At 41.0% G+C, this 15710-nt stretch overlaps 1 protein-coding gene across 13 annotated transcripts in view; it reads right to left on the bottom strand.

Annotated features, from left to right (window-relative positions):
- Nucleotides 1-15710, bottom strand: part of Septin11 (septin 11) — a 140367-nt gene that overhangs the window by 48695 nt on the left and 75962 nt on the right. For 4 of the 13 annotated variants that reach the window (XR_009228292.1, XM_058584281.1, XM_058584258.1 and 1 more), the window contains exons 8-9: nucleotides 10836-10968; nucleotides 9356-9543 (exon numbers count right to left, since the gene is read on the bottom strand). Coding sequence is in view for 12 of the 13 variants with exons in the window: in XM_058584281.1 (XP_058440264.1) it covers nucleotides 9356-9543; nucleotides 10836-10968 (321 nt within the window). In the remaining variant the exon portion in view is untranslated. The other 9 variants (XM_058584264.1, XM_058584282.1, XM_058584263.1 and 6 more) reach the window with 8 other exon arrangements.

The raw sequence follows: 15710 nt of genomic DNA, 5'->3' as shown, positions 1-15710 counted from the left end.
CTGCCCAACAAAAGCATAGATTACCTTCTCATACAGAGGGGACCACTCCTAGGGTCCTGACCAATTCATGCTACCAATAGTATTTTATGATCTACCTACTAGAGCTGGAAAAGATGCAGATAAGCAAAACTATAGGTAAGCAATGAACTTGGAAGGTAACTTCTTCAAAGGCATGACTATGTTCTACTATCTACTGTTGAATTTGAAAATTGTACAACAGGTAGAGCTTATTTAAGTTATGGAGCCCTGAATCTGACTCATCACAACCAAGTCAGCACTGGAAATCAGACTCACGCAAATGGCAAAAGTGTGTGTTTGGATGTGGGTGTATCTGAAGTGATCCAGTGCTTTCATGACCAGCAGATATTTTGCAAACAGTGTGGCAAAAACCTCTGGGTCACTCTGAGAAGACACTGTCAATCAGCCCTTGTTAACGATGCTGTCATGTGGGAGGGAGCTGGAATGTGCTTGTGTGGGGTTCATTTCTCATGGTGCAGGACACACGGGTCCTGGTGAAAAACCATGGACACAAGGTAAAGCAGAGCTTCACAACAAATAAAAAGGCAGGAATGGATCAGAAAAATCACTTTAAGGTATCTTTAAATATAAATTGAGCCCCAGAGGCAGAAAAGTCATCTACTCATTTTAAACATGATTAAGACCCATAGATCAAAAACCCTAGTAACAAAAAAGGGGATGATTTTTTTTTTTTAGTTTTGTCTAAGATGAAGAGAACATATTAAACAGAATTTTGTGACTTAAACTTCACTCATATTTCCCCTTGAAGTGAGCTTAAAACTAGCATAATTTTGATACCAAAAGTAAGTTTGAACAACCAATACAAAAAACAAAACTAACTATAGAATTTTTTCCCCAAAAAAAACTCCCAAAGCAGAATCCCAATCCCAAACAACTTGTATAAGAGATGCAGGTAACAGAAAAAGGGTCAAATAAAACAATGGTTCCTGAATTTAAAGGAAGGATGCCCACTTCTCTTTCTCAAGAGGCAGATGGTCAGCTGAAAAATAAAAACATTGTATCAATAGGACACTCCAAAGGAAAAAATTGCAGCCATCTCTGTTCATGCAATATCAAATGTTAAAAAAAAAAAAAAAAATCCCAAACACCAAAACAACCCACAAGCCCACAAAACTAACAGAAGGAAGGAACACGTTGCCCAGATCTTATGACCTGATGGTAGTGAGGATCCTGATGGGGCTGTTCAGAATGTTGCTCATGGGACAGAGAGGTCGGGAGTTACCATGAGATCAAGTTTGCCCTGGAGGTGGGTCCACCTCAGGTTAGGGTCCATGAGTTCATGGATCAGCAGCATCAAGAACATGACAGCTAAGCAAGAGGATTCCGGCACAAGACCTTGGGTCTGGGCCCAAGTTTTCTGTTTCATTCTATTTCCTTTTAATTAATATTATTAACTATTTTTGGTAGTGAAGTCACTTCGGTAGCCACTGTGGGCAGTGGTTTGTAAACAAACATTGACAAATACAAACAGCAGTGCAATATTTGACCCAGACTTTAAAAGAACGGGAGGCGATGGTGGAAATGAGGTAACTCTTCCCCAACACGTGTGAACAGACAGCTCCTGCTCTTCTAATGCTCTATGTCCATTAGGAGAGAGTAGGGCTTGTCAACAGGATGGTTACATAAAGAAGAAGCTACAGAAGAGAAAAAAGAAAGGTTCAGATTCAAATTTGGTTCTCAAAACCTTAAAAAAAAAAGTGCTTCTCTATAACAAGCTGTGAAAGAACAGCGATGTGTCAGTTAGAGGGATGATATCACTGAGCACAGCTGGAGGCACAGTGGCAGCGTGGGCACCGCAGGCACGGGTCAGAGAAGAGAATACCTCTGCTGGGCACCCAGACACGTGAATCCACAGGGCAGGCTGGGACAGGAATGGAGGGAAAGGGGTGGGGACCATACGTGAGCTGCAGGACACGACATGGCAAAGTGTCTTGGAGAAGCTGGAGCTGCCCGTTGAGCAGCATCTGAAGTCCACCACGCAAGGCAAGAGAGCGTGAGACACTGCCATCCCTACTTAATTTATCCAATATAATAAGCACGTGTATGTACATATGGATATCAAGCAGTGACTAAAAAGAACTCACAAAAGGGCACACAAAACAATGTTTGGGTAAAAATATATTTTCCCCTGCTTAATGTCTTGGCACTAGTGATATATGCATAGATTACCTGTTCACCACTCTCCTACCTTAACAGACACCAAATTATGCAGCACGCTGCTGATTAATTTCATACTTGAAAAAAATGAGACTTCACAATAATACAATTATTTTAGTTCTTAAAAAAGACAAGTGTCTAACATGCATCTTACATATATGACAATTCTGCATTAACACTGAAAGTAGATTACACAACAGTTTTAGAAAACACATCGGTTATTTTCAAACAGCAAAATGACAAGAATCTACAGCTACAGTTTAAGGCATATCAGCATATTTTAAAAATTAAGAAATAGACAAAGTTCTAATGCTGTTCACAGCTTAATTTTCAATTTACTTTTTAAAATTCCCTTCATACCTACATACAAACTAGACTTTGTAGGTCATAATTCCCGCTAAAGAATCATCGCACATGTCCTGCCAACAGAACCAGGACTTTGGAAGCTGAGACTTGACAATTCCAGACACTTGCAAGGGGCAAAGCCAAGGAATCTGAATGGACAGTTCAGGTTGGACCACACAGAGACAGCATGACGTGGGCCAGGAACAGCTGAAAAACCCGACTCAACAAACCATGTGTGAAACATTTATGGATACATCAAGAAAGTCAGGAAAACATGTGCGTTCATCGGAGGTGCACAAGATATGGAAAATAAGCATATTGCTGGTGAGTTACAAAGCAGGGAAGGAAGATTACAAGACACCTTGCCCAGCGTTGTTAACAGTTCCCTGGTTGAGAAATAATGCCTTTTTAGACAAAACCTTGACCATTAATGCAGAGCCTATGCTGGGAAAACCCAGTCTCTGACCTGCAATTAAATTCCCATACGTGCTCTTCCATCACATCCTACAACACATGCAACTATTGGGGGTATGTACAGTCCAGAAGAAAGAAAAAGACGGTTATTATATTTGAACAGAAGATGGGGGGCAGGAACTGGAACTAACTGACCAAAAAAGAAAAAGAAACAAAACAATGACCACTGTTACTGTTAGCACCAAGGAGAGCCCATTTATCAAGATCCAAAATTTAAGTGATCATGAAGTCGGCCCAGCATAAAAGGTTTCTTTCTTTTTGATTTGCTCCAGTGGAAGGTGGCAGTTTCTCATTCTAGTTTACAATGTCAGAGTCAAGGACTCTGTGTAACATCCAATGATGCCCATGATACTGTGCAGAACACAGGCTGGGATCAGGATTTCCGATTTCCACATTGAAATCAAGGAGTTGAAAAACATGTAAATTGTCGGGGGGGGAAACATGGCCACTTTAGATATTTTTAATTTGTTTAGAAGAAGTTACTCAGACCATTCTCTCTCTACCCCCTCAAAAAAAAAAAAGGAAAAAGAAAATCCATCCATCCCATTTGTTTTCTCTAATTTTAAAGCGTTAGAAAGATCTGGAAGATTTCTCACTACTATACTTACATGCAAAGGCGAAAGCACATCCAATTAGATTTGAGGATATCATTTATTCCGTGCAGAGCCAAGGACTACTGTGAAAAAAGGCACAGATACAGAAAGAAAAAGAGCAGCAATAACAAACTAAACAGGGCTAGGGAGCAGTGGTAGAAAAAAGTTCAGAAGCAACACATTTTTTTGAAAAAAGCTTCTATATGTTTCTTTTGACTTTTTATTCCCTGACTCTCCATCTGATTCATTTTGCTGTGTAAATTTTAATGCAAAAAAAAAAAATCAATCCAATCAATCAATCATCTTGGAATCAAAAAGTCAGCAGGATGCTTTTCGTGCTAGGCTCATATTTAAAAGCTTTCAGGGATGCGAGAAATAGAATTGAAAAGTATGTTTTCTGGTTACAAGGCACAAAAATGCTCACACAAGCAGTGGTTGGAACAAGCATATGACACAAAGATTCAAGCTTTTGTGTAGTGCTCAGCATAGGAGCAAACACAGCCCATGGTTAGAGTCGGCATGCTGTCTAGTGCTGGACAGCCAGCTTCAGAGCCTCAGAACTGCTATACAAACAAAAGCTAAGACAAAAATGATGGTCTAATAGCTTCTCAACCTGTGAAGACCATAACTGCTGCTGGTCTAGTTGGCAGGGTCTTTCCCAGCTTAGTTTGCATTCCAGTGAAACTCATTTCCTTACTTTGCCTAATTAAGCCTACATCAGGTTCATGGGAGAGTGTCCCTTCTTTCCCCTCAGTATGACTGGGGACAAAGAGAAGGTTGGGGGGATCTTTGTTGGAATCAAATACTTATTACTTTAAAAACAAAGTGTGTGTCAGGGGAAGGGAGGTGCAGCATATTCTATCTTGTTTAACTTAATATGCAACTGGCGATGGTCAGAGGGGAAACCCAGAGGTGACGTGTTGGGTTCATGAGAAATGTTATCCTTTTAAGTAAGAAGTAGGAGAGGACAGGGTTAGAAAGCTGGGAGGATCTTGTTGGGATCAGGGGAACAAGCATATACAAAGGTAAGCATGTGAAAGGACTGGCACAGAAAAGAGATCAGATATGCCCTTCTCCATACAAATCAGGAAGGTAGTATATGTCCTGGCCTATGAGTTAGTCCCAACCCTGGATGAGACGGTGGGCCTGAGACACAAAGGGCAGGTAGAGTCAGTCACAGTGAGGGGACAAGTGTGGAAATTTCATTCAAGACAATTGGATCTGAAACATCAGCAAGGAAACTGGCAGTGAAGTTGAATTTCTTTTCTTTCCTTTTTATTTTTTTGGACTCATGGGTTTTGTTGCCTGCCTTCTCATTTTTACCTTAAATTGCTGATGTCTTTTCAAATTTGTGCTACAGATGACACACACACAATTTATAGCAAATTTCCTATGTGAAGTATTTGTGAAACTTTCTCTCGTGGTTCGTGAATAGTTTTATTACAAGTACCAATGTCCAGTGCCTCAGCCTGCTGAGAGCAAATGTAGGAAAGGGTCCTCAGTGTAAATAGATTGTGGGAAGCCCATCCTCCTCAGTGGAAGATTCTTCTATAATCAGTGATATAGGACCTGACCTTTGAGATCTTGATCGAAGGGAGGATGAAAAACACACTGGCCAACGTGAACATGATCATCATTTCCTTACACCAGTCGGTGCCAACTCGGTTAGGCTTTGAGTGGGTGTTCAGATGCAGTCTCAACCCCTGAGGGGAGACAGTTGGAACAGACCACAAGCTCAAGCCAATAATGTTAGCCATTAAAACAAACAAAAATTCATGCAAATGTAAAAGTCATCTATGATGCGCACCCACCTTTCTGCCTACATTCAAATCTATCTTAGTTTGGGGCTGGTGTGGAAAAAAAAAAACAGGGAGTTCGGTATTGTGCAATCATAGAGATGAACAATCAAGAAAATGCAAGTTGTTGTCATGGCTATTCAGGGTTTTAGTTCAGCTGCTGAGGCGGTGAGAAGTTTTCACATCAGACGTACAGGTAGCATTTTACCCACTTTCCTCGATCCAAAGCGACATACAAGTAACAGGCATGCTTCCCGCTGCCATTCGGAACAGGCATAAAAAGGGCAAATCATTTAATTTCCAGAAACAAAGTCCAGCTGCACAGAGCCTTTGCTGTTATTCCCTTGTTCTATGGTTTTCCACCACCCGACAACATTCAGCAAAATGAGTTAAGAGTTATTGGTGTTTGGGGAAGGGCAAAACAAAATAAAACAAAAGGACACAGATGGCAGAGATACACTATTACTGCAAAAGCAGGTGAATGCGGGAACATCCTTGGCTTGCCAGGCTTTATGTGAAGCTTGCACTGCAAGTTAAAAACAAAACAAAAAAGTTAGAAATAATAATAAATAAAAAAAAGAAAGGAAAAATTAGGAGCGCCAGCACCAGCATTCAGTGATGGTGAATGCTCATGCAATGATTATGGAACTGACAGAAATTAAAAACCAAAAATCTGAATAGGCTATTCTACATGACAAGCAAAAGCAAAATTTTAATACTGAATCAAAGAACACGTGGTTAGTTTCCATTTGCATGTAATTTAGAATTCACAAGTGACTTCTTGAAACCACTGCATGTTCCGGTGGAAGGATTTACTGTTTGGTTTTTTGTTTTCTCAAATAACACACAACCATGATCTACTGGATGCTGTTATCACGTTAGCACTGAATAGGAACTTCATCTTCCACTTTTTGAGCTGCTAAAGGAGTCAGAGAATAAATACACAATAAATGCCTTTGTACAAATGACTTGGAAACATCTACAGTAGCTTGGGGATTAGAATATAGTGGATGAAGACATGCTACTAATCTAGTTGGGAAGGACAAAAAAAGATCATTATATGGTTACAGCTACTGCAATGCCGAGAGCTTTCCCCCTCTTTTAGGAACAAAGCAATGCCAAACCCAAGATCCATGTCTAATTTTAGGCAAATCCAAAACATGCAACTTTATTTCTTCGCAAAAATCAAAATGTATGTGTGCTTAAAAACAAAGGTGAGTAGATGGTTGGGTAAACTGTTACTCCATGCCAGTTTTTAAATGATGAATCTGAAAGCTTTCTTTTGGATTAGATGCATTTTAACCAGCTAATGCCTACTGGCAATTGTGCAAACTGTTTTCAGAAGAGATGAATGCTGTCCACTGAACAACTTACCCTCGGGCAGTCCCACCACTGTGGTGTAGCCGCAAACAAGGAAATTGACTTGGTGGCCAGAGATGGCAGAGGTGGGGTCCAGCTAATGGCAGTGCCAGGGTTAGTTCTACTTTGTAATCTTAGGTAATGTTATATACTCTCATGCCACTACAGGTCAAGGAGAAGTATAAAGCCTTACCTATGTTAAAAAAGGAGCGTGTCATTAGAATAGAAAAAGAATAATTTTAAACTATTAGAAAAACTAAGGTAAGCTTGAAGGGGGAAGCATAGCATATTTTAAAAAAATATATTTTAAAAGCATATTTTAAAAAAAAAAATGTCTTTGTAAATTTTCTACCCCAAACAAAGCCAGCTCCTAAGAGGTGACTATGGCAGCTCTGGCACCTGATCCAGCTACACTAAGAGGAAGAGGCTGTTTCTGTGTGAGGTGCTCCTCTGGTTGCACTGCTTCCTGTCTTTCTGTGGGCCTCTCTAACCAAACCCTTCCACTGCCACAGGCAGTAAGAGGGGTGGATTTTTGTTTTTCCACTATGACACTTCAGGCCTCCAACCAGCTTTCACTATACAAAGGGGATATGAAAAAACATGTGCTATTGTGGGGCACAGAACCTGGTAACTATTATGAACCAAGTCTAATGCCATTAGTAACAAAGGAGAATATATAAATAAAGCTAAAACAGAATTCACACAGATGCCATGTAAACTTTAAAAGCTTAATTGGTAAGGCCCAAGATGGGAAGAAAATAAGCTAAAATATCCAAGGGGCAAGGAAAAAACCTCCCTGTGCTGGGAAGTTGGTTACTACGTAGATTTTTTAATGGAGGCACAATATTGATCAGCTCTTGGGATTTCCATTACGTAAAGGCACATCCAGTATACATGAAATATTCTTTAACATTGCTGGTCTTCTATAAACATTTTTAGTATTAAGACTTGTACCTTGATGCACTTTAGTGTTTTGGGGAAGGAAACCTAGACTTTGGGTTCTCTAAGCTGAATCAGCAGCTTTTTCTCTCATCCACACCTACAGACATACATGTACACACATACCATACACACACGTGCACCCTATTTTTATCTTGGGTTAGTCTGGATCGAGGGTACAAAGCCAAATGGCTTTCATGTGTCTTCACTGGAAGAGTCATGTAGCCTCTGAATTTGTGTGTGGACAACGTCACCCTAGTGTCAGATACTCTTCCAACACACAGAGCTAAGAAACATTCTCTTGAATTGGATTATGATCTGAGCAACTGATTCTCTCAGAATTAATCCAGGATAACCAATCTGGGGCCCTTGGACTCCTCTTTGGTCACTTACATCTGTACCCACCTCAGTTAAAATCACACCTCATCTACACCAACTATTTCTGTTATTGCTTAGAAAAGATGCCTGCCCCTTTACCCTTGACACATTTCCTGCTACTTGGCAAGTCAGCGTACAAAGTGTAGCTTAATATTCTCTCCATGTGTCACTGTAGCAGCACATTTTGATCTTTACTATAAGGGGACAATGGCTGTGCTCACTTTTTCCCTTTCAATTAGGATTGCACAGACAATCCTATGTGCTATATTTTTAAAGAATGTAATTTTTGCCTTTTTGAGTATATTTTTGTTGTTTGCCTGCTCTTTCCCTAGACCCCTATGGCATCTAAGGATGAAGAGCAAGAATCCTCAAACAAGCTCCGAGTTGCTTCATAGCTGCCCTAAGAGTATGGTAGGTTAAATAGACAAAAGAGGGTGGCATCTGTGGGCTTGCCACTGGGCCACCACATAGGTTTCCTTCAAAGGCCTTCTTATCACCATATTTACTATAACCAGCAGCTACTGTCATAAAACTCACTCTCTAGTCTTTAAGGAGATTCAAAGGAGAGATTCAAGTAACAGAATTTCAAGGAAGCTCAAATCTCCCCTGGGTTCAGGCAGCTGCTACTGGAGCATCCTAAGAAGTGACCAACTCAAGAGCAGAATCTGAACTTTTGGCACATTGACTCAAGACCATATTTAAAAACTGTTTTGTGAGACTTGAGGGTTGGCAGGGTATGTTAACGGGAAGGGCATTTTGACTGCATTTCACAATAAGATCATTCACCACCTTGTTGAATTTAGAGGAAAACCAGTGGCTACAAGCAGCTCTTCCCGCTGTTTTAGTTTGGGAACGTGATTCTCAATGACTGGCTTGCCAGGCCTTACAACACAGAGTGGGAAAACAATTTGAACAATCAAGATTTTAAGATGCTCTTTATCAAGAGAATCATGAGAACTGTCTTCAGAGGTACTGAAGAGAGATAAACCTGTCTTCTCTGAGAATCCTAGCGTTGGTGCAGACGATGCTATGGGAGATGACAGGTTAGTCCATCCTGATTGCTTGATCAACGTGGTCAAGTTTTATAAATAATCCTTGTGTACCCTTTAAAAATACTTTTAAAAACATTTATCATCTTCCCTGCACTGTAGAGAAAATACTTGCTTTTTATTTTTCTGGTAATAGACCAGTTTCCAGTCTGTCAATGGGTAAAGCAGACATGCAAGAGGAATAAATTGTTAGAGGTCCCCAGTAGATGGGGTGGCACCTGCTTACTTTTTCTTATCCTTGTCTTTCTTGGTTTGCTGGGCCCCAGACTGCTGGGCCTGGGACTGTAGTAGCTGAGCTGCTGCTTTCTTCTTCTGGAAATTGTTCACCTCGTCCTCGAGCTCCTTCTTCTTGTCTTCCACTTTCTTCTTCTCTTCTTGGTGTGTCCGCTTTAGAAGGTCAAACTTCTCGTGGAGCTGGAGAGAAAAAGAGGCAGACATGCTTGGAGAAGGGAAGGAAACTCTTACTAATGTAGACGATGAGAATCTGCTCAAAAACAAAAGTTGCATCATGTGGCTGCCGGTGCTTTCATTGCAGGAGCGAAGTACTGTCTGGTGGCTTATCGGAGGAGCCAGGCTAAGGTGTTCAGGGCATCCCTGAGTCCTAAGCTCCTTTGTTACTTGAGCTCCTTGGGGCTAAAAATTCCTTGAAAACCCTGATAAAAAGAAGATAACAAAAAAGTCCATCCTGGTAGTAAAAGCGCTTCTTTATTTCTGATTCTTTTTCACCATGTATGAAATACGTTAACTTAAGAGACAATGACTACAGAGATATAAACACATATCCATATTTAAAAAGCCACAATCACAGGATGGGGGTGTAGCTCAGTGGTAGAGTGCCTCCCGGCACGCGTGAGGCTCTGGATTCATTTTCCAGCAGACACACAGACACATTCAGAACCAAATACAGAGAGGGAGGGATGCAGAAAGGGAAGAAGAGAGGGAAGGAATGCTTACTAGATAATTTTAAATTTTTACCCATCATCCATTTGGTTCTTAAAGCCATAGCAAATAAAGCTCCATATTCCTTTCTTAGCAGCAAAACCATCTTGAGTGCTTAGTTATTCAAATGACCTCTAAGTTTTATTAGTCTTTTAAAGATAAATTAAATGCAACCCACCAGAGAGTGCCCTCCACTGTTGAGCCGAATTGTCTGATAGACTAAGATAATAATAACAGTTCCAGAATCCAGACTTTCATATGTCAAGAACTGTAAATTGAAGAAACACAGAGCTGCAAAGACACTATGATCAGGACTAGAAACCCAAGATCTAAATCATGCTACCTGTATGGTTCCCAGTTTTTCATCTGCAAAATGAGGATAAGATTATCTAGCTGAGTATGGTGGCGCACATCTCTAACGTCAGCAGCTCAGGAAGCTGAGGCAGGAGGATTGCAAGTTCAAAGCCAGCCTCAGCAATTTAGCAAGACCCTGTTTCAAAATATTAAAGAAAAATAAGCGGGGGAGGGACTGGGGATGTAGCTCAGTGGTTAAGCATCCCTCAGTTCTATCTTACTGTCAAAACCAAACCAAAACAAAAAAGATATCTGGCTCACTCTTCTTGCCAGGTTAGTATGCCACTTATGATAAAATATGTGCAGCAAGTACTTGAACTGGCATGAAATCCTATAAAATGCAAAAAAAAAAAAAGGATTATTAAAATAATTCTCCTAGATTTTTGTTTGTTGCAGGAGGACAGACAGCTTACCTCTTTCTCTGCCTCTTTAAGTTCAGCCTCTTTCTCCTTCACTCTCATAACAAACATCTGTCTCATCTCTTCTTCTTTCTTCTGCAGTTCTCCCAGGAATTCATTCCTTTTTGCTTCATAGGTCTCCTGAAGACTATTCAAAATCCACAAACCAAGGGCAGGGTTATGAAATTGCATAGTTATGAAATTTCAGTGTACATCATTTCTACCCATCTACTTCCCAAAACAAAGATAAAGCTTCTGCCTACCATATTAAAGCTCAAATAGAATGAAAGTTTCGTTTTTTTTTTTTAAAGTTATTTACACTGGGATTGAAAAGACAAGGGCATTGAAAACCAGAAATGAGTCAATAAACACAATGCTGCACTAAGTTTTATCTCACACACGTTCACACAGGGATAGCCTGGGCTGAGGGTGTGATTTTGAGTTTTAGAAGATGAAGGTGGCCTAGTAGGGGGTGAAATGAACAGGGAATGAAGTCAGACAGAGCAAAATTTGAATTCTGGCCCCACCAACTGACTGACCTTGGGAAAGGACCAGCCTCTCTAACTCTGCAACTATGAGACGTGGATACAACACCACTTACCTTCTGGGATGCGATTATTAGAATTAGATGCAGGACAAGTGAGTAAAGGATTTGACATAAAATCAGTGCTTAATTAATGTTCCCCTTCCTCCACTCATCTCCCTCCAGCCCTCAATCTGAAAAGCAGACTCAGTGAAAATACTAGAGAGACAAGAGTACTTCTAAGGGTAGAAGAGAAAACTGCTACTTTTCAAGTTATATCACCAAATGTAAATCGTGCAGGAAGGATTTTATTTTCATTTTAAGCCCCATCTTCTTCCTGTCTGCAGAACTGAGAGCCTAATATTTTATACTGAGTGCCATAACGCAGCTTTATCTCAGTCAGAACATTTACAGAGAAAATTACATTTACAGAGAAACTACCTTTGATAACACAATCAAGAAAACACACCCCACCCCACAGGTGCACTATAAATAGCTACTGATATTTTACAAGGTGTTCGCCCCCGCACCCCACCAGTTTCCCTAGAATAATGGTTGTATGGAGTCTGCAATACAATGTTTGTATTATATCTACCTTTACTCATGGACCTAATTCACCCCAGGGATAAACTACAAACTGAATATAAACTGTGGAGGACCCAGGGTCCCTGTAAAGCCCACACAATTGCCACAGAAACATTAGATGAAAAGAAGGGGGGGCAGGGCATGAACTGAACAATTAGGTTAGGATTAGAATCTATTAGTTTGGATGGTTGCACTTCTATAATTATCACCCTTATTAGTTTATGAGAAATAAATTCTCCAGTCCCCAACACTGCCAGCCCTATCTACTTGTGAACAACCATGAGTTTTGAGTTTCCATAAATATATTTAGCTTTCATATTATGAGACAAATACAAGTTGGACAGTGTTAATGTTAGGTAATACTAATAGCACTATTTGGTCTATAGTCACTGAGAGACAGAATTCTGTTGGCAAGAAAACTATAAATAATTCATAAATTTGGTTTTGTCAGCTTGTAATAAACTCTTGTAATAAACTCACTGTTATGTGGGTCAGAACTACCAAAGGAAGCTAGGCATGGGGGTGCACGCCTGTAATCCCAGTAGCTCAGAGGCTGAGGCATGAGGATCACGAGTTCAAAGCCAGCAACTTAGTGAAGCCCTAAGCAACTTGGCAAGATCCTATCTCTAAATAAAATATTTAAAAGGGCTGGGGTTATGTATATATAAAAATTGACTTGATGGTTAAGCACCTGGGTTCAGTTCTTGGTATGAAAAAAAAACTGCCAAAGGAAGAGAATGACTTGTCCTTATTATGAAATGTTACAGAAAACTCAATTTCTGTTGATTTTAGTAATGAACAAATCTCTCTTCTAACAAGCAATGGAATACCTTATCATGGAAATGATACCCAACGTGGTGTTTTAGAGATCACCACCTAGTTTCAAGATAGGATCTCTGAATGAGGTTTCCAAAACTGGGAGTTAGGTGCTGTGTGTGCTTCTCCTTAAAAGGATTCACAATGCACAGGGCATCCCCTGGCAGCACAGCAGGACCAATGGGCACACCTGAGTATACTTTTTCTAAATTCAGATTTCCAAGCCCACTCCTAGAGATGCGAATTCAGAACATCTGGCTAAGGTAACATCTGTATTGAAATGCTTTCCGGGAGATAACAGGTAACCAGCTGGCTAGCCACTGCTTATTTGAAGTGCTCTGAGAAGCCCTTCAGTGAAAGAAACAGGTGGACTTGTTTTAATGTTTTATCATAGGAACTTTCTGAAGGAACTCACAGATAGAATGTGGTTTGAGTAATGCTACCCCAAATACGGAGAACTCCCACGATGACTCTGTTGTATCTAGTCCCAACCACAACCTAACCCATGCCCCTGTTTCTGGAAATACATTTTCAAACTATGTATCACAGTCCAATCATAGATCTCAATCATGATTTTAAAAGAATAAGATCGAGACTAGGACAGAAAGCAACAGAGTGCAGTGCAAACAGAAGAGTTGGTGTGTCGACACCCGATCACAATGGAAAATGTTTTGTATACTCCAAATTCCTGTCTTGAAGATTAACATTTAACAGGGATGAGAGGTGGGAGGGAAAGGGAGAGAGAAGGGAAATTGCATGGTAATGGAAGGAGACCCTCAGGGTTATACAGTGGAGGAGGTAGAGAGAGAGGAGGGGAGGGGAGGGGAGAGGTGGGGAGGGGGGAGGGTGGAGGATGGGAAAGGCAGCGGAGCACAACAGACACTAGTATGGCAATTTGTAAATCAATGGATGTGTAACTGATGTGATTCTGCAATCTGTGTATGGGGTGAAGGTGGGAGTTCATAACCCACTTGAATCAAAGTGTGGAATATGATATGTCAAGAAATTTGTAATGTTTTGAACAACCCACAATAAAAAATTAAAAAAAAAAACAAAAAAAACCAAACAAACAAATTCCTGTCTTGAATGCCCTGTCCTTGAGAAAGCCTAAGAGCATCTTTGCTATCAGCAAGACTGGTCTCAATTCACAGGCTGGTAGTTCCCTGGGCCAACACAGGGGAAAAGGACTCAACAAATGCTACTACTTAATTATTCTGTACCCTACGATGTGAACTAGCTTTGACATGGGAAACAATAATCACAGCAACATCAGAAAGAATCCTAAAACCTTAGCCCAAGGAACAAAACAAAATTAAGTTACTTACAAATAACTTAGAAAACCTATAATATCCACAGAGTCCTATTCCCTAGGCACCTCCACCAGTTGAGCTGTTATTACCCAGAGATTATAGAAACCCTAATATTTCCAGGTATCAAACTCCAGTTCAGAAGCTGGGATTGCAGCTCAGTGGTAGAGCGCTTACCTAGCATGTGTGAGGCACTGGGTTCGATCCTCAGCACCACATAAAAATAAAATTACTGTGTCCATCTACAACTAAAAAAAATATTTCAAGTATAAAAAATAGAAACAGAACTCTCACAGGGGCAAATGGGACCCCAAAATGTTTTAATCTCTGAGACAATGGTGGTAATGAGCACTTTCTGTGGCCTGACTAATGGTGAGTCAAGAAGGGGCTTTTTGTGAGGAGGAGGAAGCAGTTTGAGCAGGGACTTTTGTACAAAGGGCAATGGTATCTCAGGAGAAAAAGAAGTGGGGAACAGCCAAAGGAGACACAATCAGGTCCAGTGGCGGCCTAAGTCCTCTCTCCTCATTTACCCTAAAATGCCACTCAGAAAGAGAGTTGGAATAAGAGGACCCTGGGTCCAGGGAAGAGATGGCTGCTCTCTTTAGGTGGAAGTGAGTTCCAAGGCTACAGGGCAGCAGTGAGCATACATGGGGGTGAGTAGGCACAGGAAGGATAGGCTGAAGCCTGGATATCTATGCTCTCTGCCAGGAGACAATAGAGACAGCATTCAGAACACAGGCAGATTCAAGGACAACCCCAGGGCCAGACTCCATTAGCTTTACTGCCTCTAGTGTGCTTTTTTCATCAAAAAGGAAACTTTAGGCCAGTAGAAAAGGGACCAAATGGAAATGGGGAGATAAGTTCTCTATGAGTCAGGTGAGCCTCAATGTCTATTCTCACCAATCCTAAAAGCCCTGTCTATAGAGTGGTCAGAGGAATGGGTTGGCCCAGCAACTCCCCAGCCTTGCAGAAACTCTGCTGGAACCACCCAGCTCCACTTACCCTGGTGGGCACTTACTCTAGGCTTGCAGGAGATGCCTTAATTTAAACGCCAGCGACAGAGACAGCAGAGCAGGTGGCAAGCTAGCACCTGGGGGGAATGCCCAGCATCCCTATGTTCCCAGAAACCTATAGAGCCCTGGGTCACCTGGCCCCTTCTGGTGGTGGTAGAGAGCTAATGGTAGTATCATAGACTCTTCATATTCCACAGATTTCAGAATTAAAAAGAACATAGCTGTGCTGGATGGTTCCGAACACTGTGGGAGGCAAATTACCTCTAACAAACTCAGTCACACATTCTAATTTTTACAGCAATTCATAGGCTCCAGGTTATGATCTTGTCTAGATGTCAGCAAATTACAGCCCAAGGACCAAATGTGAGTCCCTCCCACCTGTTTTTATAAATAAAGCTTTACTGAAACATAGCCATGCCCATTTATACTATGGCTTGTGGTCACTTTCAATTGACAAGAGTAGAATTGCTTACTTATGATGAGACCATACTTATGATGGCCTGCAGAAGTGGTCCATTATAAGAAGTCCTGGTGCTAGATCTAATCTGTCCCTGATCTGGCTCAAATGAAGAAACTCGGGCCTGGATGGGTTAAGGATGTGAGTAGTAACAGGGCCAAGACTTAAACCCAAACCCCAGGAACTTTT

Source organism: Marmota monax, unplaced genomic scaffold (genome assembly GCF_021218885.2).
Source record: "Marmota monax isolate L192 unplaced genomic scaffold, Marmota_monax_Labrador192_F-V1.1 WCK01_AAM20220418_F8-fsc00112, whole genome shotgun sequence".
Taxonomy (NCBI): domain Eukaryota; kingdom Metazoa; phylum Chordata; class Mammalia; order Rodentia; family Sciuridae; genus Marmota; species Marmota monax.
Note: the sequence above shows the minus strand (reverse complement) of the source record. Positions and strands in the feature narration are given on the sequence as shown.